Here is a 24,109-nt window from a genome sequence, read left to right on the forward strand (position 1 = left end):
ACATCAGAGACATCTTTTACAGGTCCAGAGAGGTCTGGGCCACTTCAAGATTTTGTGGCCCCAACCATGAGTAGAGCTTTATCAAATGCCTGAAAATTGACACATGGGTGAAGCACCCCGAAATCTGGTGCTGCTTTTCAGTTCAGGCAGAAGACAAGGCCCGGATGTACAGCAGGTCGCTCCCGCACACAGCACGGCCAATCAGCGCATTGTATTTACTATCAACACAAAAGGTTTTGTTGCTGGAAAGGTGCCCATTTCTCGGTGCAATAATCACTTTCCTCTGCTTTGCAGCGATTTCTGTCAGGAGGGCTTTACTGAGGTGATCAATGCAAACTCTCATAGATTTTGGTGCAAAGCGGGATCTGCTGAGGCAGCCAGGTTTAGTGCCAAAAACTAATACCTACTTGAAGCAGGTCTAAAAAAATATTGCGTGCACCCTGCATGGTACAGCACACAACTAATGTATGGGAACCTTCTGACTATACCTAGACATAGGAATGTGTCCTGGAAGGGTATGCTACCAGTACAAATACTATACTAGACCGCACACACTTACTTACCTGTGCACTTTGGTGCAAGGCTTTGCGCCGCTCAAGGCAGCCTTGTTTCAGCACCAGTGCAAGGGATGTGTGCCGCAGTCGGCCATCATAGTAGACGGGGTTCTGTGCTGTTTACTCCTCTGCACATAATGTATCAAATTGGATTACTACATTGTGTGTAAAATGAGTAACTCTGGCCCAGGTGTGCCATCCTGGTCCACTCTCGGGGGGCATCTGATGTTTAGGGTTTTTCACATTCCAGTGGCTATCAGATTTTGTAAAATGACCTGCCGAGAGCTGGCCAGCGTCACTGACAGTTCTGGGTTTGTACAGCTCCCTGTACCAGGGATTTCCCCTCACGGTACTTGGCACAGCACTACTTTGTAGCACTTCGAGTTCTAGTTCTTTCGGTTGGTGGAGTGGTAACTCCTCACACAGCACCCTCCAGGCAGGAGCTGTATCGCGAGGCTCTGTTGGGTGGGATGGAGTCAAAGCTGAAGCATTTGTAAGTGGTAGTCACTGATCTTTGGAAGTAACGGTACAAGGACTTTGTGCAGCGTTTATTGTGCAGAAGGACGTTTCCCTGCCTGCACTCCAGCACTTTATTACAGCTCTGCGGTTGTAGGTGGCGAAATGCCTGTGGCAGGGGGGCGAGGGCAGAGGGGGCACAGCGTAAAAAAACCAATAACAATCACCAGCGTCAAGAGGGTGTCGGTGGTTGAAGAACCCCAAGTAGGATGGAACCGGCCTTCCGTTGCTTGTGTTCTGGTTCATAGAGGACCTGGCTTGGCAGGTCGGGCTGGCATGTTCCTATTGGAGCAGTACCAGGGCTGATTTGCATATTGCAGCAGCCAGTATAAGCTGTCTTGTTGGTCAATTGCACTGGGATGTAGCCTGAGTAATTACCAGCAACTGATATTCATTCAAGCATTCCATCCATCACTCTTTTGTTACTTCTACTTTTTCCCAGCTTTTTCGGCACCTCAACATATGACAACTTTTTCCATCCAGTTCCTTTCAAGCAGGTTCACCATATGTTATTACTAATAATCTTCTTAGAAGGTAGAAAAATAAAAAAAATAGACTCCTATTGACAATCTAAGGCCATGGAGAGCAGAGATGGCCGGATTTTACACTCTGGCACGAGTATTATGGATAGATCATGTTAGCGAGACCTTACAACATAAAACAACAGAACAGTTAAACCACTTTGACCCCAACATTCAGCGTGTCACTTTATATGAATGTTCAGGTTTTCTCATGGATGATAGTGGTGGGCACCAGTAGGCCAGGGGTTTTTCTCCATTATGCGAGAGTCTGCATTCTTCCAAGGGTGGGCTTCTTCGTGCCATGGAGGGCCACAAGATGTCAAGAACTGGGGATTTTTTGCTCGCAAACAGCTTCAGAAGGTCCAGTGGAGGAAGGGAAAAATTCACAGAATCTAAAAGGAAAGGTTAGCATTATCCACAGGTATGATGTTGGAATAATTTGCATCAATATTTTTAAGGGTCAGGAAAGATTTGATAGTAAAGGAACATGAATACAAATAACTTGACAAATCATGAGTTTTCTCTTATTAAACATTTAGCAAACCAGAAGCATTTGGGACTAATTTAGGCTCAGGAGAGGCCTGCTCCCCCCCATTTATAGAACCCGGTATGCCAGGTAGGGCTCTCTGTGCACTGGGAGGTTTCTCCTGGCCTGTTGGGGGCCATCTTTGTTGATTCCTTTGGTAGGAGGGATTGCAAGCAGACCTGCATGGTTGCTTGTAGAAGTGTGTGGCTGTGGTTTGCCCATGGTGGGAAGATCCTGCCACAGGGTCCGGGTCATGTCGCAGTGGACAAGGCCCTGCTCCTGGAAATGCTCAAATTTAAGGCGTGTGTGAGACAAATAGGCTGCAGTTGATGCAGCTTTATTGTATCGGAAAAGTAGTTAGGTTCTTGTCCGTAAGAAGTAATGTCCTGTTTTCCATTCTTTTACTGGTTTTGTTGTTGATTGGTGGTTTTTCTTGAAGTTGCTTGGTTTTCGGTGACAGGACAACAATTCAAAGAGTCATATTTTACAGTCATCCAAAAAGCAGGGTGTTTTTCTATTTTCATCACATGGGTGGGTTGGGAGTTCCTCAAGTTTCTGGCTTGGACTAAGAAAAAACACCCTCCGAGTGTGGTTTGTTGCAGTGCGGTGCTTCCAGCTGTCGGCGTGTGTTGGATCGGAGGTGTCTTCTATGGTGGTGGATCTGAAAGTGATGTCATAAAAATACTATTTATATTTCATACACTGTTGGGTGGGTTATTCAGAGTGCTTTGAATGGGATACAGTGAGACACTGGTAGCCAATGGGAGGTCACAAGGGCTTAGCTGGTAAGTTCTAAAGGTTCGGGTGTATACGTTGTCTGACCACTGGTCTTTGACTATTAACTTATTTAGGAGCGATTTCTGGTCTTCCAGGTAAGGTCCGCTAATGTGGTCAAGGCAAGAACCGACGCACAAGCACAGCTGCCGCTTGACCTCTATGGGGGAAGCGTTGGGGGGGGGGAGGGTCCATCTTAAGACTCTGAGTTTGTTTGTTGAAGAGTTTACTGCAGCCTCTATTTGCAGTTCCAAAGTAAGTTCCACATCAAAGAGGACTCTTAGGTTTTTGGTTCAAAACATATTAGATGAGGCTGGAAGAAAATGCTGGAATAAGAATGAATACAAAACTTTTTTAATCCAAACAGCATTCAACAATATCCGGTCCCAAAAATACACACATATTTTTGAAAATGCCATAAAAACCGAATATAGGTGATATGAATTATTTGCGACAACCGTTTTATATGTAGATTAATTTTTTAAGCCACTGTTTGCCACCCTAGAGGTAATATTTAAGAGACTCTGGAGATTTTCAATGAAAATTGGAGAAAGTAAAAATGACAGAACAAAATATAATACTATTTACATTAGAGACTCAAAGACCTGGTACTTCTGTAATAAATTCTAAAGGAATAAACAATGTGGATTGGATTTTTTACAGCCTATTATAAACAATTGTTAGGACAGGGATGGAGTTGAGTACGCCCTGATCATTTGCAAACTTCTGTACGTATTGCCATGTGTACCAGTTTGTTCTAAAGAATGACATTTAAAAAAAATAACTTGCACAAAGTGACTCATTGGAAATATTATTAGATTATGGAATGAATTTACCATTCCTATTGACTTTATTAGGAAACAAATGATAATCCGAAATTAAGGTTCAGAGTAAACATAGTTAACACACAATTCCATTACTGTGGTGTACAGGTAGGGGTAATTCACGGTAGTTTCATATGTTAGCTAACAAAAAACTTCTGAAAACTTGGCAGAGTCCAAAATGTGTTCTTCGACTTGGATTAAATAAAAGGGTGCAATTTAGCCAATATACTGTAGCCTAGGTCTGTAGTGGAAGTCTTGAAGCTGTTTTGAATGTCACTCAAGTGGGCGGTACATCTAAACTTTGCAGTCCACATGTGACAACTGACTTTTATGCCACAGGTGCAATATATGCACCATATTGGTGTGGCCTTACTGAAAAGTCCGATATCCCAATTGGGGCGGGCCAATTATTCATCATGTTTTGGGGTCAAAGCACATGCATTGGGCGGTTGTGTAGTGGTCTCCCCGTACCCAAAGTGAATTCGATCAGGAAAATCCAAGTAAAAGAAGGGACACAAAGCAAAAATGCATTTTCTATGTGTGCATTGTTAATGTATTTCACATTACATGCTCTCACACCGCTTAAATTTGGGTGGCCTTTACTAACTCTGCCTCCCTTCTGTTTCAGGATTACACCAGGGTGGTCAGTCCCATCATTGACGTCATCAGCCTGGACAACTTTGCTTACCTGGCAGCTTCTGCAGACTTGAGAGGAGGTGGGTGACCCTCTAAGGAACTCATTGCTCACAATTGAATCCTTTGCTAAGCACACGCGGCTCCTCGTGTCCAGTGTAAATTGAAGCAGTTCTTCTGTCCATAGATTTAGTATTTTCATTTCTATCTGAGAGGATTTCTACTAGGAATTATAGACATAAGTGAAAATAGCATACTGTGGAATAAAGAGTCGCTAGAGAGAGGAAAAGACCTTCTGTTACCACCCAAAGCAGATGCAGGAGGGCCAGGTGCATGCCAAACTTTGAGGATACCCACATAAGATACATTTAGATTAAATTAATCTAAGTGGACTTTATTGGCAGTGATTATGGTTAGGCTGAATATCAGGCATCCGGCCCCGGTCATTGATGTCAGACAACCCTATTCTACACACCGAGGCCCAGAATTACAAAGACATTGTGTCGGGGTTCCATTACTTTTTTAACACAGACCTGACACGATCTACTGGTGGGATTTACAATACAACCCAAATCCGTAGTTGCATTGGTTTTTAACCCAAAGTAATAGAATGCAGAGCAATGTACTGTCTTGTGTTACTTTGCATCCAGGGAGCGTTCCATTGGTGGTGCGGGAGCGTTCCCATGCACCCATCCATGGCTTTTCCCACAAATCCCTATGTGCAAAGAATTATAGGCAGGGCTTTGTGCCAAAATCCTGTGCCTACCTGAGGCATGCATAGCGACGAGAAATGTTTTCATTTTTGCTCATGTTTTCTTTTTTGCACTGGTGCTGTACTGTACAGCGCACGCACACAGGGGAATGCCTTTAAGCCTAGTTTTTGTGCAGGAAGGGACCACCGTCGTTGCCAGTTTCCAGTATCCCTTAATAGCGCATCACGCCTATTTTCACGATGCCCTTTCGGGATCTCTTGTCCAGTTCCATCTGTGCCTGGTATCACACATCGATCTGTTTCATGCACGTCTTCCCTCCCGGCGGGCCTGCTGCAGCGCTGCTGGGAGGGGGGAGGATGGCGACGGTCCGAGTGGCCCTTGGCGCGAGCCTTCTGTCCCCCGTCAGTCCATCGCCTGTCGTTCAGAATGAGGCACCCCCAGGGAGAGGGGTCTGGGCTGGCTGAGGGGCTGCAGCCCCCTCCCTGCCGAGGGTGTACATTCATCTAAGAATAGACATTCACCTGGTTCTGCACGGTGCCCTCAACAAAACCATCCTCCGCAAAAAAATATCCAGCGAATCCTGGCTTTCGTTTCATGTCGCGCTGTTGCAGATGTCTCCGGCGTGAACAGGTGTCTGACTCGTCAACTCAACGCTGTTTCATCCCTTAACCTTGGAAGGACGAGACCTGAGCCGATCCCACCAGGATCTGAACCTGTGACCCGCAGGTTATGCACAGGTGGCGTGGCGCCTTCACCTTATTGAGCTGCGTCACTGGGGAACGTGGCATGCCCACAGCCTGGTAACCATAGCTGGCACATTCTGGGCCCTGGAGGAAGTTGTGCCACCCCTGGCCTGGCTCTTAGCAGCTGCGTTTATAACCCGGAGGGGGGGGGGGGCTCCTGCGGGTAGGCAGTGTGCCAAGGCATTAGTATGCCTGGCACATGCCAGTGCTTACATTAAGCCTCAAGCCCTCTACAGTGGCCTCATTACGCCGGTGACAAGCTTGTAAAAGTAAATGGCGGGTGAAAGTCTCTATTCCATAAAAGACGTGTCTGAGCAGCGGGGGCGCGCACTCGTGGAGGAAACTCTTGAGTTTAGCCTCAAATGAGGCATGAAATGCGCCAGGTGAACCTCCAGGGCCCGACATGGGGGGGCTCATCTTTCTCGGCTGATGGGCGCTTCGATCAGGGCACCGGAGAGCAATGAGAGCGGGCCAGAACTGGGGCTAGTGAGAACAATCGGGGCCCAAAAATAAGGCGCAAAGTGTGTATCCATTAATATGTGGTAGTGTGTTGTGTACAAATTAGCAGGTTTGCAATTTACGTCTGATTATAGTTTACACGCCCAGAAATAGGAAATTCTGTGCACTTTACGCAAAAATTTACCTATTTCTAGGTGGGCAAAATTATGTTTTGATCCTATTGCTCCCACCAGAACACAGGTTTTTTTCTGAGTAAACAACCCCGATTTGCACCAGGGTATGATCCTGTTTTGGGTGCAAACTAGGGGCAGATTTATCAAGGGTCTGCGTTGCCTTGCGTCACGCAGGGGCATGCCCAGGGCAGCGCAACCCCTAAATTCGATTTACCAAACAATGCATGGTGCATGACCGTGCATGGCCCTGCGTTGCTTGGTAAATATGCAGTAACGAAAGGCAGCGCACGTCTCTGCCTTGCGTTAATCTAGCCTGAGAAGGTGTTATATAGGCAGAGAGTGGGTGCTCCCACACATCCACCCATAGATTTGGGCGCATTCCGTGATTTCCAAAGACCGGTAAACATGGGAATGTGTCAAAATGCTACGCCTTCCCTGGTAAGGCACATTATGCAGCAGACTTTGAAAGAGGGAGACACCTTTAAGGATTACTTTTGTGCAGGAAGGTGTCCCTTCTTGCACAAAACAATCCTGCCTCCAACGCAGGCACCATTGCACCACGGCGCAAGGGGGCCTGCATTGGAGCAAGGCAGCACATTGTGCGCCCGCGCAAGGAGAGGACAAGAATGCACCATATAATGTTAAATATATTGCGCATTCCTACCCTCTCCCTATCACGCAGCGCAGCAAGGTGTCTTGCTGCGTTTCTTGAAAGAATGATACATCTGGCCCTAGATTTGGGCCCAAAACGGCTTAACAGCTCTAACATAATTTGGCCCTTTGACTTTGAAAACCTAGAGCGTCTTTGGAACTGCCGCCACTTTATTCAACTGTGATCCACTTGCACTTGTAAGAGAGGGCCTCTAGATTTAGATCACAATAGTAAAGCACAGTGGCGGCTGATCCTGGGCAGTAGTGGTGGGTGGGGAGAGTGGGGGTTAAAAAAAAAGAGAAGAGCACTTACCTGCTGGTCGGCTGCCGTCTCTCCTCTGCCCTCTTCTGTGAACCGGAAGCACACAAGGGGTACATTTGCATAATGATGCCTAGTTTGTCACTCATGAAACTCCTTATCTTTAGGCAGATAATTGAAAAATAAATTCACAGCACAGGCATTTTGCTAGAGCAGACGTTTTTTGTAGACTTCTGGCAAAGCATTAATTCATAGTTTGTGTCAATGCAACCTCCAGGTAGAATTTCCAGCCAGGACTTCTAAACAAGAAACACCCAGGCGAGCTTCAAGCAAACCTTCAGCCAGATCCAATGTGAAATGACACAAGCTTGTCCAAGATCATGACTCCTTCTCTTTATGTTCGAGGGTTAACCCTCCTTCTCCATGACAACCAATGATGCCCCTTCACCTGTGGGACTCACCAGCTAATCTCCCAGGTCAGACAAACGCAAACAGGCCCACTGACCTGGGAATCTCTGTTACTTTAAAACTCTTGCTTTTGGCACCAGAACCAAATATACTGCCCAGTTCATGGAGCTCTGGTGCAGTCATTTAGTCGCATATGGGTGTGGTCGAAGCCGTTACACGTTGCAAATGATCCCACAAATTCCTGCGGCAGTCAATTTCTTTCGGAAGCACTGAATACAAGGGATGAGGTTGGCCGGAAGTTCTCTCACTTACAGGGGCTTGGGCAACTATAGTCCAAAGAGAGAGTGATTTGCCCATGAACCCCCAACTTGGCCAAAATTGGAGGTGGAATTAGAGCCTAAATCTCATAGCACCACAGCTGGCAACAGATCCACTGGATCACCGATCACTGGGTTTCCTGCAGCCTTAACGTTGCACTTTGGGGAGAATGCAGCGGCTCATCATGCTTGTAGTCATTAGGTGCACGCATCACTCACCTCCACCATTGGAAACGTGGCCCTTTGCTTGTATGTTAGCGAAGTCAGTACCTAAAACCCCATTCCAATGGTTATCCTCGCCCCGCATGCAGGTGTTATAGGAAGGCCTCCTCTCCTCATTGGTTCCATGATTGACCAATCTTGTTTTTTTTTTGTTTCAAGGATTTGACTGGAGCCTTCACTTCAAATGGGAGCAGATCCCTATAGACCAGAAGATGTCCAGGACGGACCCCACCATGTTCATACGGTAGGACACTTTTTCTACCCTAGGTCCCTGAGGGTGGACTACAGAGGGCACTAATATTGGGAGTTTCTATAGGGAGGCGTGAGTGAATGTTTCAGTGAGTAAATTAATGTGTGTGAATGTGTGATTGTGTTCAAGCACAAGAGGGAGAGTGAGAGAGAGAGAGAGATAAGACAAGTAGGTGAGTTAGGGCTTAATGTGTCTAAGTGAGTGAGCATAAAAGCGAGTGACAAAGCAAGTGAGAGAGCTGAAGGGTTGATTGAATCATTGAGTGTTTTTAACGAGTGAGTGAAAGTGTGAGCACTTGATTAGTCAAGAAGGAGTGAGTAGAATGTAGTGATTCTGGGTGAGTAAGTGTGTGAAAGGGTAAAAGTGCAAGGGAGTGGAAAAGTTATTTCCCCTTCGTGAATAGTGTCTGGTGACCTGGGATGCATACAGGGGGCAGTGGTCCAAGAAATCGCTGCCTGTTCTTCCTGAAGATTTCACAAAGTGGATTTTTTTTAAAGCAGCAACGGTCTTTTAGATTAACATGGCTAATTTAAACAAAAAATGTTTTTGCAAACACATGGATTGTGGTCTGGCGTTCCTTGCAAGCTACCGCACCAGTTTGCAAATAGTGACCTGACAAATTATTATTCATTAGGTAGGTCATTCTGCGACCTCCCGTGCCTGAAGATATTACAATATGGCCTATCAGTACATAGGTCACATTGCAAAATTAAAGACAGTTCACAAAAAGTCAGTGTGCAGTTTAACACCACTTTCTGTGACCTGTCTCTTAGCACATCTGACACTAGGTAAATGAAAGAGATAAATGAGTGTGAGTGAACAATTGTGTAAATGAGTGATATTATGCAGTCCTCACTGTGACCAGGCATGATTTGAGAAATTCATGATAGTTGTTCATGAACTTCCTGTGAAAGAGCAGTCAGTCAAAATGTCCGCCAGTTAAAATGGTTGCCTATCAAAATGTTCGCCAGTTAAAATGGCTGCCAATCAAAATGTCCGCCGGTTAAAATGATTGCCAATCAAAATGTCTGCCACACCAGTGGGTATAGGGTCAGTGGGGGCTAAAGAGAGACACCTGTTACTCTATGTGAAAAATTAAACAGGCAGAGACGAAGTAATGGTTGCAAACAGTCATAGTCATAGGATTTTATTAAGCATGCATATCACCGGGGGTCTTAAAGCGCAAGCCAAAACCATAGAAGGGATGGGGAGGCGATGGCAGAAGGAGAGGAGTGATCAAAAGAGCCAGGTTTTTAGCCTTTTCCAAAACTGACTATGGTCAGTAACCATACGCAGCTTCAGAGGGAGTACCTTCCACAAAGTAGGGGCGAGATGTGAGAATGATCTGCCACTGTTCCTGGCGGTACGGATCCTGAGAGGAGTGAGGAGATGTTTGGTTCCTGATCTGAGGGTTCTGTTAGGTAGGTACTAATTGAGCAACTTGGCCCGTTCCCATGAATGGTTTTGTGCACCAGACTGATGATCTTGAAACAGATTAGTTTCTTGATGGGGAGCCAGTGGAGAGCTCTCAAACTCGTAGCCGACGGGGAACGTGATGGTAGATTTAGTGCTAGTCTGGGGGTAGTATTCTGTAGCACTTCAAGTTTGGTAAGAAACTCTTCGGTAATGGAAGCCATCAGGGCGTTCCCGTAATCGAGCCGACTGATGATTAGACCCTGCACAAGCGGTTTTCTTGATTCAACTGGAATCCATTGGAAGACCTTGCGGAGGCTTCGCATTAGTCCATAGCAAATGCCTGGTACGTGGTTAACATGGTCTTTCATGGACAGTTTGTTATTGTTCATCACTCTTAGGTTACGAACTACGAGTTTAGGGGAAGGACAGGGGCCAAGATTTTGAGGCCACCAGTCACTGGACCAGGATTCATTGGCCTTCTCGAAGTGGATAATCTCCTTCTTAGTGGCGTTGAGCTGAAGGTGCTTGGTTTGCATCCAGGTGCTGATATGGGCCATGCAGTTTATAAATCTAATTTTAGTGTCTGCTGGATCTGCGCCAAGAATGATCAATAGTTGAGTGTCGTCTGCATACGATACTGTGTCGAAACCATGGGGTCTGATCACCCTGACCAGGGGTTCTACAGAAAGATTAAAGAGTGTGGGACTCAGGATAGATCCCTGGGGTACTCCCTTATCCACTATCCGGCTTTGACAGATGAAGGTACAGATTTGAACCATCGAGGTTTGATCCATTAGATATCTCCTGAGCCAGTTAAGGACATTTTCCCTGCCTCCCTGCCTCCCATCTCCCGATGTATCAGAGTCCTGTGAGAGATAGTGTCAAACGCAGCTGACAGATCAAGTCGGACAAGCATAACTAACTGTCCATTGTCCTGGGCAAGTCTTATGTTGTCTACTACCTCTATCAGCGAAGTGTCTGTGCTGTGGGCTGCCCTAAACCCTGATTGAGAGGGGTCCAACAATGTATTGCTTTCTAGGAAGGTTGTGAGTTGCTTAATAACTAAGAAGTCAAGGACTTCCCCAAAATAGGGAAGGAGAGAGATCGGTCGATAGTTGCTCGGTTCTTTAGGGTCAATAGAAGGATTTTTGAGGATAGGTTTTACCCTGGCTGCCTTCCAATTTAAGGGAACAGTGGCACAATTTAGGGATAGATTAAAAAGGTCAGTAGAACTTTTGAGGAGAGCGGGGTAATGTTGGACAGGATATGGGGTAAGGCGGGATCAGCCGGAGAGCCTGGTTTGACTTTGGAAAGGACAAGACTAGCGTCCTCCTGGGTGAGTTTAGTGAACTCATTTAGATAATTTAAGGTGGGTGTCGAATTGCTGGCCTGGCGCGTTATCATGGTATTCAGTTGACGGATTAGGAAAGAGGTTATAGATAGTGTTAATCTTTTCCTCAAAGAAGGCGGAAAGTGTGTTGCCCCATCTGTCGAGGCGGGATTTTCAGACTGGCAGGAGGGACTGATGAATTCCTTTAGTATTTTGTACGGTTCTTTGTTTGAGTTTGCGGCCTTGTCAATTCTGTCACTAATGTATCTTTTTTTAGCAGATTTGATTTTGTCGAGATAGTGTCTGTGGATAAGTTTGTACTCCCGCCTATCCTCAATGTTCTTAGAGTTCCTCCATTTGCGCTCGGCTTTCCTCCTGGCCAGTTTTTCAGATTTTAAGTCTTTGTTAAACCATGGGGATACTTTGTGCTTGAGTTTGACCTTGGTCACGGGTGCGACAATGTCAAGGGCCTGAATAATTGCCTTCTCGAGGGCGTCGACTGCATGGTTTATTTCTCGGTGTCTTTGTAGGGTGGAAGGCTGAGGTGGGGTGAGAAGGTAGCTAGACTGACTTTCTTCCAGGGTCACTCCACTTCTGTTCACTGATGGGGTTACTGTAAGTGGAGGCAGGCTGTAAAGAAAATTTTTATAATCCGTGGTCTGACCGGAGCACGGGGATAGGGGGTTCTACTTTAATACTGAATGTATTCGTGAACAGGAGATCAAGAGTGTGGCCTGCTGAATGGGTGGGCCCTGTTACCAGTTGTCGTAGACTCAGTGTGTTAAGACTGGAGATCATTTGGCTAGTATTGGTTTCAGCAAGAAGTTCTGCATGAAAATTAAAATCGCCAATGAGAAGAAAGTAGTCGGCTGCTAACACATGCGAGGCAATGATCTCTATCAAATGATTGGTGACCTTTATTTTGGAGCCGGGGGGCTGTAGGCTAAGGCACCTCTCCAGGTTCCCTTAGTGTAGGTTTGTATTTTGAAAATACAGAGTTCAACCCATTCTGAGAGAAAGGTTTCAAGTTTGCTAATCTGGGTGCCGGCCCTGGAGGCAATTGCTAGGCCACGTCCTCCCCCAAATTAATATTCATTAGGCAATTCGTTCTGTGACTGGAGATTTTGAAATGCAACCTTTAGTAATCGTTACATTGCAAAATCCGAGCCAGATCGCAGACATTTTTGTGCCCTTTGCAACCACTTTCTGTAACCCGTCTCTTAGTACATCTGGCACTAGGTGAATAAAAGAAGGAATGTACGAGAGTGAGCAAGTGTTTAAAGGAGTGAGCAAGTAGCCTTATGCAGCAAACACGATCACCTGGCAACGTTTAGGAAACTCATATGAGCACAGTTACTTAAAATGGCTGCCAGTCATAATGGCCGCCAGACCAGCAGCTAAAGGGGCAGTGGGAACTAACCGAGCCACCTGTAGGGCTACGTGACGAATTATAGAAGTGGAGATGAAGTAATGGACAAGAATAAAAACGTAATCACCATTTTATACCACAGACCAGTAACTGAATTATCTCCTGGAACTTAATAATAAGTACCCCCTCCCCCCCTCGGATTGGTTTCCAGCGGGCCTGCCTCCTCATCCATTTGGTAATAACTCTGACCAAGCTGAGGGCAATAACTCCTCGCAGAGGCCCCCGCTGCCTGTAATGCATGCGTGATTGATGCCACTGCGCAGGCGGCCGCCTGTCGTCTGCCTATCGGCTTTTGCTTTTGTTTTTATTACAAGGCTCTTAAAACGTAAATAAAAAAGGTTCCGGCCATTAAAAATGCCCCGCTTCACAAAATGGAAGTATTTCATGCTTCTTGGCAGGATTGTAAAGTCTGAAAGTTATGGCTCCGGGTGCACCGTCGGCCGTGCCAGCCCGCCGCGGTATCTGAGTGATGGATGGCCTTACCCTTCCAGATAAAGGGCACCTCTGGCTTCCCCGTTTGATTGTCAGGGACACGCAGGCACGTCCATTCCCTGCTGATGTATATCTGATTTTTGTTCCTCCGGTGGCAATGGCGGAAAGGTTACTCGGCGCCTCATCCCGGCGTCGTCTGAAAGCGGCTTCTCGCGGAGCTCGGCTCAGCGAGTGTTCGGTCCCTCAGGCGCGCGCGCTGCTCTTCAGCAGTCAGGGAGCACGACTGATGCTGAACGGAGCTAGCAGTGGCCTTTCACTTCAGTAGATGCAAGGACAGGGAGGGGGAGGGGAGGGCCTTCTGGGTTAACAGGTTTGGGGATCCTATGTCCTTTACTATGTGCTGCCGAGGCGGTCTCGTGGTCCACGCGACCAGGAGAGGAGCGCTTTGCAACCCACCTGTGCGATGTGAAGGGACTGGTTACACTGGGAGCCCTAGTTCAGAAGGTGTTACTTTGGGCATGGGGTGTAACCTGAAGTCTGGTTCAGAATGCATGATTTCGGGTATGGCGTGTCACTGAGGGCCCTGGTTCAGAAGGCATGACTTTGGGTATGGTGTATTCCTGGGAGCGCTGGTTCAGGCATGGTTTGTAACTGGAGCCCTGGTTTAGGAGGCATGCTTTGGGCATGGGGTGTAACTGGAGCCCTGGTTCACGAGGCATGCTTTGGGCATGGGGTGTAACTGGAGCCCTGGTTCAGGAGGCATGCATTGGACATGGGGTGTCACTGGAGCCCTGGTTTAGGAGGCATGCTTTGGGCATGGGGTGTCAGTGGGAGCCCCGGTTCAGAAGAAATGCCTTTGGATATGGTGTGCCACTGGGAGCCCTGGTTCAGACGGTATTACTTTGGGCATGGGGTGTAACTGGAGCCCTGGTTTAGGAGGCCTGCTTTGGGCATGGGGTGTAACTGGAGCCCTGGTTTAGGAGGCATGCTTTGGGCATGGTGTGTAACTGGAGCCCTGGTTTAGGAGGCATGCTTTGGGCAAGGGGTGTAACTGGAGCCCTGGTTTAGGAGGCATGCTTTGGGCATGGGGTGTAACTGGAACCCTGGTTTAGGAGGCATGCTTTGGGCATGGTGTGTAACTGGAACCCTGGTTCAGGAGGCATGCTTTGGGCATGGGGTGTAACTGGAGTCCTGGTTTAGGAGGCATGCTTTGGGCATGGGGTGTAACTGGAACCCTGGTTTAGAAGGCATGCTTTGGGAATGGGGTGTAACTGGAGCCCTGGTTTAGGAGGCATGCTTTGGGCATGGGGTGTAACTGGAAGCCTGGTTTAGGAGGCATGCTTTGGGCATGGGGTGTAACTGGAGCCCTGGTTCACGAGGCATGCTTTGGGCATGGGGTGTAACTGGAGCCCTGGTTCAGGAGGCATGCATTGGGCATGGGGTGTGACTGGAGCCCTGGTTTAGGAGGCATGCTTTGGGCATGGGGTGTCAGTGGAGCCCTGGTTCAGAAGAAATGCCTTTGGATATGGTGTGCCACTGGGAGCCCTGGTTCAGACGGTATTACTTTGGGCATGGGGTGTAACTGGAGCCCTGGTTTAGGAGGCCTGCTTTGGGCATGGGGTGTAACTGGAGCCCTGGTTTAGGAGGCATGCTTTGGGCATGGGGTGTAACTGGAGCCCTGGTTTAGGAGGCATGCTTTGGGCATGGGGTGTAACTGGAGCCCTGGTTTAGGAGGCATGCTTTGGGCATGGGGTGTAACTGGAGCCCTGGTTTAGGAGGCATGCTTTGGGCATGGGGTGTAACTGGAGCCCTGGTTTAGGAGGCATGCTTTGGGCATGGGGTGTAACTGGAGCCCTGGTTTAGGAGGCATGCTTTGGGCATGGGGTGTAACTGGAGCCCTGGTTTAGGAGGCATGCTTTGGGCATGGGGTGTAACTGGAACCCTGGTTTAGGAGGCATGCTTTGGGAATGGGGTGTAACTGGAGCCCTGGTTTAGGAGGCATGCTTTGGGCATGGGGTGTAACTGGAAGCCTGGTTTAGGAGGCATGCTTTGGGCATGGGGTGTAACTGGAGCCCTGGTTCAGGAGGCATGCTTTGGGCATGGGGTGTAACTGGAGCCCTGGTTCAGGAGGCATGCATTGGGCATGGGGTGTAACTGGAGCCCTGGTTTAGGAGGCATGCTTTGGGCATGGGGTGTCAGTGGGAGCCCCGGTTCAGAAGAAATGCCTTTGGATATGGTGTGCCAGTGGGAGTTCTGTTTCAGAATGTGTTACTTTGGGCATGTGGTGCCAAAGGGAGTCCTGGTTCAGGAAGTGTTACTTTGGGTATGGGGTTTAACTGGAACACTAGTTGAGGCATACTTTGGGCATGGTGTGTAACTGGAGCCCTGGTTTAGGAGGCATGCTTTGGGCATGGGGTGTAACTGGAACCCTGGTTTAGGAGGCATGCTTTGGGCATGGGGTGTAACTGGAGCCCTGGTTCACGAGGCATGCTTTGGGCATGGGGTGTAACTGGAGCCCTGGTTCAGGAGGCCTGCTTTGGGCAAGGGGTGTAACTGGAGCCCTGGTTTAGGAGGCATGCTTTGGGCATGGGGTGTCAGTGGGAGCCCTGGTTCAGAAGAAATGCCTTTGGATATTTTACTTTATGACCATCTTTGCCAATTATCCAGTAATTTGTATGTTTTCTTCTTTTGATTGCAGAACGCCCGTCATCGCAGGGGGAATTTTTGTCATAGACAAATCCTGGTTTAATCATCTTGGAAAATATGACGTGCAGATGGATATCTGGGGTGGAGAGAACTTCGGTAGGTGATTGTTTGTTTCAGAAGCCGTATCCTGCTCACACGAATGATCAGACAGAAGGAGCCACACATCACACCAATCTCTGCTTTTCCAGACACGAATGTTCAACGATGGTCCACGAGGGCTGGGTCAGTGCCAGAGTTTCATGGCAACCACTTACTGTGCAGGCCGAATTCCACCCATATTCACTGTGTGTAAATTTCTCAAGTGGATTTTCTGAAATTCTTGCATTGATCCAGCTCTTATGGACCAACATTCAGTGGTTGCTTGGTGAACGTCACACTGGGATCAAAACACACATAGATCAATTAAAACCATCACTTTGATGTTTTTCTCAAAATGTTGATAAAGCAGAGGTGTATCTGGAAATTTGTCAGGAGAGTATGGCTGCATAATTGCCTATCTTCTATGATGCATTTAACAATAGTCAATTCGGTATTGTCAATATGTTGACCCTATTAGTATTTTTTTTAGCCTTTTCAGGGAGAGTTTGGGGACCAACATGGTTTTTAGAAAAAAGTGGAGACATTCAACCAATTTTTGGCAGATTCCACACCAGATCCAGCATCATTGAGACTGTGAGAAAAAATATGGGATCACCCTGAAGATTAGTGTGTCCTTTGCTCGACCAACAAGTCTAAAAATGTGTTATTACAGTGGTCAGTGCAAATGTCGTTTTTGCACGGAATAGTTGGTGCACAATCACCTTGAAGCAATGTAAGTTGATATAACGCGGCCCATGATCTTTGGATTTTGTGCTGCCAGTGTCTTGTCTCACCCATCCAGCCGCCCTCACAAGTATCAGGTGATGACAACCATGAATGTCAGATGTTCTGCTTCAAGAAGGTGCGTTTTCAATCCCATTCAAAGCCAAGAAGAGATAAAAGCTAGGGTTACCAGGGGACACCATGATTCAGTAATGGGCATACATTTAACAGCATAATGAATTCTGGGGCTTGTAGTCCTGGTTCACCTCAATTGAACAGGCTGGACCAAAGTTCAAATGTATAATAGTTTGTCAAAGAAAACCTGAACTGGAATACTGTGTCCCTGATGACATGAAGTCGTCTGGTAACCTTAGGTAAATGTGCTGTGATTCAGCAAACACCGGACAGGCATTATTATTGTACTACAAATTGGAGGGGCTTTCTTTCCCAGTATCACACACTCAATGAGAGGGGAGGCTGTACAAATGCACCAGGCAGCATGGGGGGGGCATAAAACATCCACCAAGCTCCTGCATTTCTGGACATGCTGTGTCTAGGGTACTTAGGTTTCAGGGAAAGGTGGCTGCTTCCAGAAGTGGGTGAATAGTAGGGGTTGGGCAGTAAACTCTGCAGCGCTGATGGAGTTTTCAGAGTTTTGCCCACTCCGTGCTCTGCCTGGAGTGCAGAGTTCCACAAAAACTCAGCAAACTGCTGTGTGGCGGACATTTTCTCATGCACGCCTCACCAACGTTAAGTTAGTGAGCACGAGTTAGAAAATCAAGTGCTAGGATGAGTCCTGGCGCGATTTCGCAATTCAGACGGTTGCAGCAGGTCACTACTGTTTGCATTGAGAAAGTTGCCGCTGACACAGAAAACTTACTCGAGATTTGGAAAGCAGCAACGCCCTCTGGTGCGGAGCGTGGTGCCATTCGCGCTGATGTTATAGCACGGAACGAGCTCCGCGAGCAGCCTGACATGCTGACATTCTGCCACTCACAGAACTCTGTGGAATCTTGCTGAGGTTTCATGTAACTCTGTGGAATTCCGCGAAGTAAACCTCCACGAGTTCTGTCCACCCTTGGTGAATAGCTTTCAGGAGGGATGTGCAAAACTGTTGGGCTTCTCTTTGCACATTTCATGCAAATGCGTGCCGGGTTTGTATATATTTTGAAATTGCAAAAGGAAATATGAAACTACGAAGAATATCTGCAAAATGTCTTTTCAGGGAGGAACATTGTTATTTTCAATGGATTTTCTTTAAGAGAAAGAAGCAGAACATCCTTTACTATTCTCGAGGCTTTTTCCTTTGACTAACATAGGTTTCAAGGTCTATTGTTTGCGAGAGATTTTTTCATGCAAGTAGTATGTTTACTAGATGATTGTATCAGAGTTGTAATTGGATTTAAAGATTAGTTATGCATTAATTTCATCAAGTGCACAATTACGAATTCCAACTTTTTCCCGACATTTGAATTAATAATTTGAACGCCTTTGGTATTCATCTTCACCTGAATTCCCTCAACATGAATGTAAACACATGATTTCATTGGCAAAAAACATATTTTGTGCTGGCCTTGATGGGGGCACATTGCAGAACTGTTGGTGGCAAGCGAGAGATGTTGGTCGAAATGAATGACAAGGTGTGTCTAAATAAGTTGTAATAACAGACACAAATTACTGGTGTGTTATTCTCACTGAAATGCATTGAGCATAAGACCATGGATTTCCAAAGCGCCTACAATAATGTCCTTTTTATGGTCCCATGTATGCCAGTGTCACTCTGCATGAGTGACACTTGACAGCTCTTTGCTGCCAATCGAGGACTTCACAGGAATGCCGAAGGCTCTCCGCTTCCGCTTTGAAGCAGAAAGTTCGCTGGCAGCTGAAGCCAAAGATGGCTTCATGAATTATTAAGAGACATATATTACATCTACTGATCATCTCGAGTGAGAGTCGACACATAGGAGACAGGCTCCCCCGCCTCCTGCTTTCAACTGTACCATGAGCTAGGTCTCAGGACGGCCTTCTCCAGTAATGCCCAGGATCAAAGGGACATCAGAGGGCTCGGGGCTCCTCTAATCTTTAATATAAACAGAATAATCTCTCTCTGGGGCTGTGAGTTCTCAGGGAAGTGCTTTTTTATTCGTAGCAAGTTCTGTCTTCATTCTTTTGCACCTGCCTCAAGACGACAACAGGGAAGTCAGTTTTGATGAAAAAGTTGCAGGTTTGCTGCTTAGAGGATTCCTTGCAGACCACAGAACCGACCGGCGGATTCTCTTACACCCCCGCAATGTACTACTTATGACCTCACATATTAAATCACTCATGATATGGTCAGTGACATCACTGATGGCATCTCAAATCACATCACTGATGACATTATGCAGTCAGTGTAAGTGTTTTCAAAACATTTCTGACACTTTTTCTGTACTTCTGATGAGTGGTACTGTCTATAACATATGTATTCTGAGTGGCTGTGTAACCATGTACATCTGTGTGTGAGTGGCTGTCTGAGTGGCTGTATGGGTGTGTGAGTGGCTCTATTGGTGAGTAAGTGGCTGTGTGAGTTGCTGTATGGGTGGGTGTGTGGCCATGTCCGTGGCTGTATTGCTGAGTAAGTGGGTGTGTGAGCAGCTGTATGGGTGGGTTAATGGCTGTCTGAATGGCTGTATAGGTGAGTAACTGGATATATAAGTGAGTGTATGGGTGAGTGAGTCACTGTTTGAGTGGGTGTATGGGTAAGTGAGTGGGCGTGTGAGTAGCTGTATTACAGTCAGTGTCTGTATGAACAGCTGTGTAGGTGAGTGGGTGTGTGAGTGCTTGTATGGATGTGTGAATGGGTATGTAAGTGGTTGTGTGGATGAGTGAATGGGTGTGTGACAGACTGTATGAGTGAGTAATGACTGTATTAGTAGCTGTATGGGTGAGTGAGTGGGTGCGTGAGTGGCTGTATGGGTGAGTGTGTGCGAGTGGCTCTATAGATGAGTGGGTGTGTGAGTGGTATGGGTCTGTGAATGGGTATGTGAGTGGTTGTGTGAGTATGAGTGGGTGTATGAGAAGTTCTATAGGGGTGTGAGTGGGTGAGTGAGCGGTTCTGTGGATGGCATCATCAGTGACGTCATTTGAAATGCCATCATTGATGTCATGAGTGATGTCACTGACCATGTCATGAGTGATGTAATATGTGAGGTCATAAGCAGTGCATTGCGGGCCGTACATTATAGTTAGCTCAGGTAACTGCAACTGCTAAATTTTTATGTTTTTTTACATGTAAAATCTGAGCCTAACTATAACGTCCCTGTAACCTTTGTTTTTTCAGTGAATATTCTAATGTTTATTACGTTCTATGTCCTAACTATAACGTCCCTGTAAGCTTTGTTTTTTTTCAGGGAATTTCTATGGGTTTTTTAATGCTTTTTTTCTAGCTATAATGTCCCTCTAAATGTTTTTTGTGTGAATTTCAATTTTTTTAATGTTTATTCCCAGGTATAACATCCTTGTAACCTTTGATTTTTTTGGGTGAATTTCTATGTTTCTGTAAATTTTTTTGCCTTACCTATAACGTCCTTGTTAGTAGTAACGGCTTACGGTCGGTATGTGGATTCTTTTATTGACTGATTGTGGAGTAGCTTAATTTCACCAGGAGAGGTGAACCACAAAGTACCAGGAGGGTAGCAGGCCAGTTTAAAAATGGCTACTTAATGTAGGAGATGTTCATGAATTGCTTTATGTGAGCTTGGATCAAGGCAAAGAGCTGGTGCTACGCTGCAGATTGGTAGCAGAGGTGCCCATTTTGGACTTCCAGTTCATTTGCAAAATTTTGTATTGGTTCGAAATGCACTTTGAAGAGCAGCTACAGGTGCACAACATGTTCCTATCGAAGGTTAACTGTCAGGCACTTTGAGAACGTCTCAGCACTTTGAAGCAATTGTTTTCATGGTGACAGTTGGGTCCCAATAGGGGAGGCACTACTGTGTAAGGTGCCTACCATGTGTTCAAGAGGTGGGTCCTGCCCCTCTATGGGAAAAGAGTAGGATTTAATTAAGAAGGATGTCTGTAACAAAAGCAAAGGGACCAATATATTGGAGTGAATTCATGGCGGAGGAGCTGCTGTGGCCATTTCAATGTTGTGAGGACAGATTAAATGTTTTGTAGACTATGTGTACTGTCTATGTCATAGACTTGGTTGCAACACTAAAGAGTATGTGGAAAGTCAGCAATGAACATGGATAAGGTAGTCTGTGGGAGTGCAGAGGACTAAAAAGTGTAGATTTTACTGAACAGTGTCGGGGCAGGTGGTTAATTTATATCGTGGAGGCTAGTGGGACATGGATGTCTGACCCTGAAGCAGCCGCAGCCCTTGAAGGTAAGAGTGGTGGGGCCGGGTGGGCGGGTATTTCAACATACAAGGGAAAATTAAATAAATAATTCATTTTCCCTTGCCGTCATCTGTAGAAATCCCCCCCCCCCCACCCGGCCCCATCGCTCTTACTTGCACAGGCAGCGGATGCCCTTAAGACAGAAAAGTAAGAGCCATATTGGGACACCTCGGCAGCAAAGTTAGTAAAATATAAAATGTCATCCATAGTGCCAGTCACATATACTGACAACACTATGAAAACTGGCCAGGACACAGAATGTGCACTGCCATTAAGGCCCCATGTGGTTCTACATCAACGCAATTGTTTATTTTAAATTTGCAAATTTGTCGCGAACTGTTGCAATATGTACATATCAGTACCGCAAACATTGACAAAGTCGGCGTGATTTTTAACAACACCTAAAAACATATATACAGCGTATAAAATCACATTTATGTTACAAGACTGTTTCATAAAATGTTCCCGAATTCGCGATCATGTGCGTAGCTATGAATTTCTCGTGACTACGGAATAAAGGGATTTGATTGGATAAAACTCTTTTCATGGTTCTGGAAAGGAAGTTCCGATCCAGTTTTGGTCTCGTTTGACTGTAGTTGCTAAAATTAGAGCTTGTACATAATGGAGCTCCAGTTTTGTTTCTAGAATTAGGTCCTGATTTAGATCTTGGCGGACGGGTTACTCTGTCACAGCAGTGATGGATATCCCGTCTGCCAAAATATAAATACCATAGGATATAATAGGATTTATATTTAGGCGGACGGTATATCCGTTACTGTTGGGAAGGAGTAACCTGTATGCCGAGATTTAAATAGGCCCTAAGTCTCTTGTTGGTTTTTTTTACATTATTTTATTAAAATGGCATCAGAGAGTAATTGTGAGGAACACCAGGAGGAAAAAGACATCCGGTCTTCAGTGGAGGAACACCCTGCAAAAAAGCAGTCCAGCGCTTGGTAATTTTTCAGTACCCTCTCTGGAGAAAAGAAAGTAGTTGCAAAAAATGTGAAATGTCATTTCTGTGAAAAGCTGCTCTCCCTAGGAACCACAAAAAATATTAGCATGGCACAACTAGCATGCTTAAACATCCGAAAACCATACACCGAAAGCATCATTCTAGGGAGGAGTCACAGCTCCGTGGGTCACAACCTTCAACTTCATCTGCAATGCCAATTGAACCTGGTGACACCTTTCCAGCAGAAGTAGAAGAATGTCTCCCAGCAACAGAAACAGCCCCTGAACTTTAATAATTTGGCACGTTTTGCACTGTTTGTAAAAAAAGGTTTTGACTGTTGATGAACAGTCTGTTGCTGCTGATCTTGAGGCAGCTAGAAATCACAAGCATTATTTTATTTTTTATTTTTTTACAATGACACTTGTTACACAAGTTTTGAGCATTTTGGTTTGAAACTTCATTTTTCTGAGTTGCCATTTTACATGGCAGAAACCACAAAACAAAATGTTAGAAAAATACCCAAAAAGGAAGTTCTGACATAAAAAAAAGGTTCTTGTTAGAATCACCTTTCTTGGTTTAAAAAAGAGAAACTGCATGTGTCTTGGTGTGACAGTGAGTATATGAGTGAGTGAGTTCATGTGTGAGTGGCTATATGGGTACATAGGTATGACAGTGGCTGTATGGGTGACTGAGTGATTGTATACGTCTGTGAGTGGCTGTATGGGTCTGTGAGTGACTGTGTGAATGGTTGTATTGATGTGAAAGTGGATGTGTGAGTATCTGAATGGGTGCCTGAGTGGGCGCATGGATGTGAGAGTGGTTGTGTGGGTTTGCAAGTAGGTATGTGTGTGAGTTGGTGTATGGCTCTGTGAGTGGGTGTGTGAGTATCTGAGTGGGTTTGTGAGTGTGAATGTCTGTGAGTGTGTGTGTCTGAGTTGGTCTGTGTGGGGGTGTGAGAGTGTATGAATGGGTATGTGAGTGGGTGCAACAGTGTCTGAGTGGGTGAACGAGTGGGTGTATGACTTTCTGAATGGGTCTGTGAGTGGGTGTGAGTGTCTGAGTTGGTCTATCATTGGCTGCATGAGTGTCTTTTTAGGTCTGTAAGTGGGTGTGTGAATTTCTAACTGGCTCTGTGACTTGGTGTGTAAGTGTCTGAATGGGTCTTTGGGTGTGACAGTTTCTGAGTGGGTCTGTAAGTGGGTGCATGAGTGTCTGAGGGTTTCTGCGAGTGAGTGTTTGAGTGTCTGTGTGAGTAGGCTTGATAGTGGGTGCATCAGTGGAAAGGTAGGTGTGTGAGTGGGTGCCTGAGTAGGTCTGTGAGTGAGTGTCTGTGTGGGTGTGTGAGTGGGTGCATGAGTGTCTGAGTGTCTGTGTGTGGGTGTGTCAGTTTCTGACTGGGTCTGTGAGTGGAAGTGGAAGTGTCTGAGTGGCTCCGTGAGTGGGTACATGAGTGTCTGCATGGGTGAGTGACAGGTTTGTGAGTGTCTGAGTGGTTCTGTGAGTGAGTACATGAGTGTCTGAGTGGGTCTGTTAGGTGTGTGTGTGTCTGGGTTTGAGAGTGGCTGCATCAGTGTCAAGTGGGTGGGTGAGTCTGTGAGTGGGTGTGTCAGTTTATGAGTGGGTGTGTGACTGGGTGAATGAGTGTCTGTGGGTGTGTCAACGTCTAAGTTAGTCTGGGAGTGAAAGTGTCTGAGTGGGTCTGTGAGTGGGTGTGTGAGTGACTGAGTAGGTCTGTCAGTGGGTGAGAGAGTGTCTGGGTAGGTTTGGAGTGGATACATGACTTTCTGAGTATATCTGTGAGTGGGTGTGTGAGTTGGGTGCATAAGAGTCTGAGTGTGTCTTTGGTCAGTGAGTGGATGCAAAAGTGTCTGACTGGGTCTGTGAGCGGGTGTATAAGTATTTGACTGGATCTGTGAGTGGGTGCGTGAGTTTCTAAGTGGGTGTGTGAGTGGATGCATGAGTCTCTGAGTGGATCTGCACTGGGTACATGAGTCTTTGAGTGGATCTGTGAGTGAGTGTATGAGTGTCTGAATGGGTGTGTGAATGGGAGCATGAGTCTCTGAGTGAGTCTGTGAGTGGGTGCATAAGTGAGTCAATAAGTCCATCTATGAGTGTCTAAGT

At 46.3% G+C, this 24,109-nt stretch overlaps 1 protein-coding gene across 1 annotated transcript in view; it reads left to right on the forward strand.

Moving 5' to 3' along the window:
* The window catches only part of GALNT16 (polypeptide N-acetylgalactosaminyltransferase 16), a 509,878-nt gene that overhangs the window by 441,796 nt on the left and 43,973 nt on the right, over positions 1–24,109 (forward strand). Inside the window, exons 7-9 of the mRNA XM_085627303.1 lie at positions 4,344–4,431; positions 8,453–8,537; positions 15,849–15,952. Of these exons, the coding sequence (XP_085483429.1) occupies positions 4,344–4,431; positions 8,453–8,537; positions 15,849–15,952 (277 nt within the window). The remainder of the gene's footprint in view (positions 1–4,343; positions 4,432–8,452; positions 8,538–15,848; positions 15,953–24,109) is intronic.

Source organism: Triturus cristatus, chromosome 9, assembly GCF_964204655.1.
Source record: "Triturus cristatus chromosome 9, aTriCri1.1, whole genome shotgun sequence".
Taxonomy (NCBI): Eukaryota; Metazoa; Chordata; class Amphibia; order Caudata; family Salamandridae; genus Triturus; species Triturus cristatus.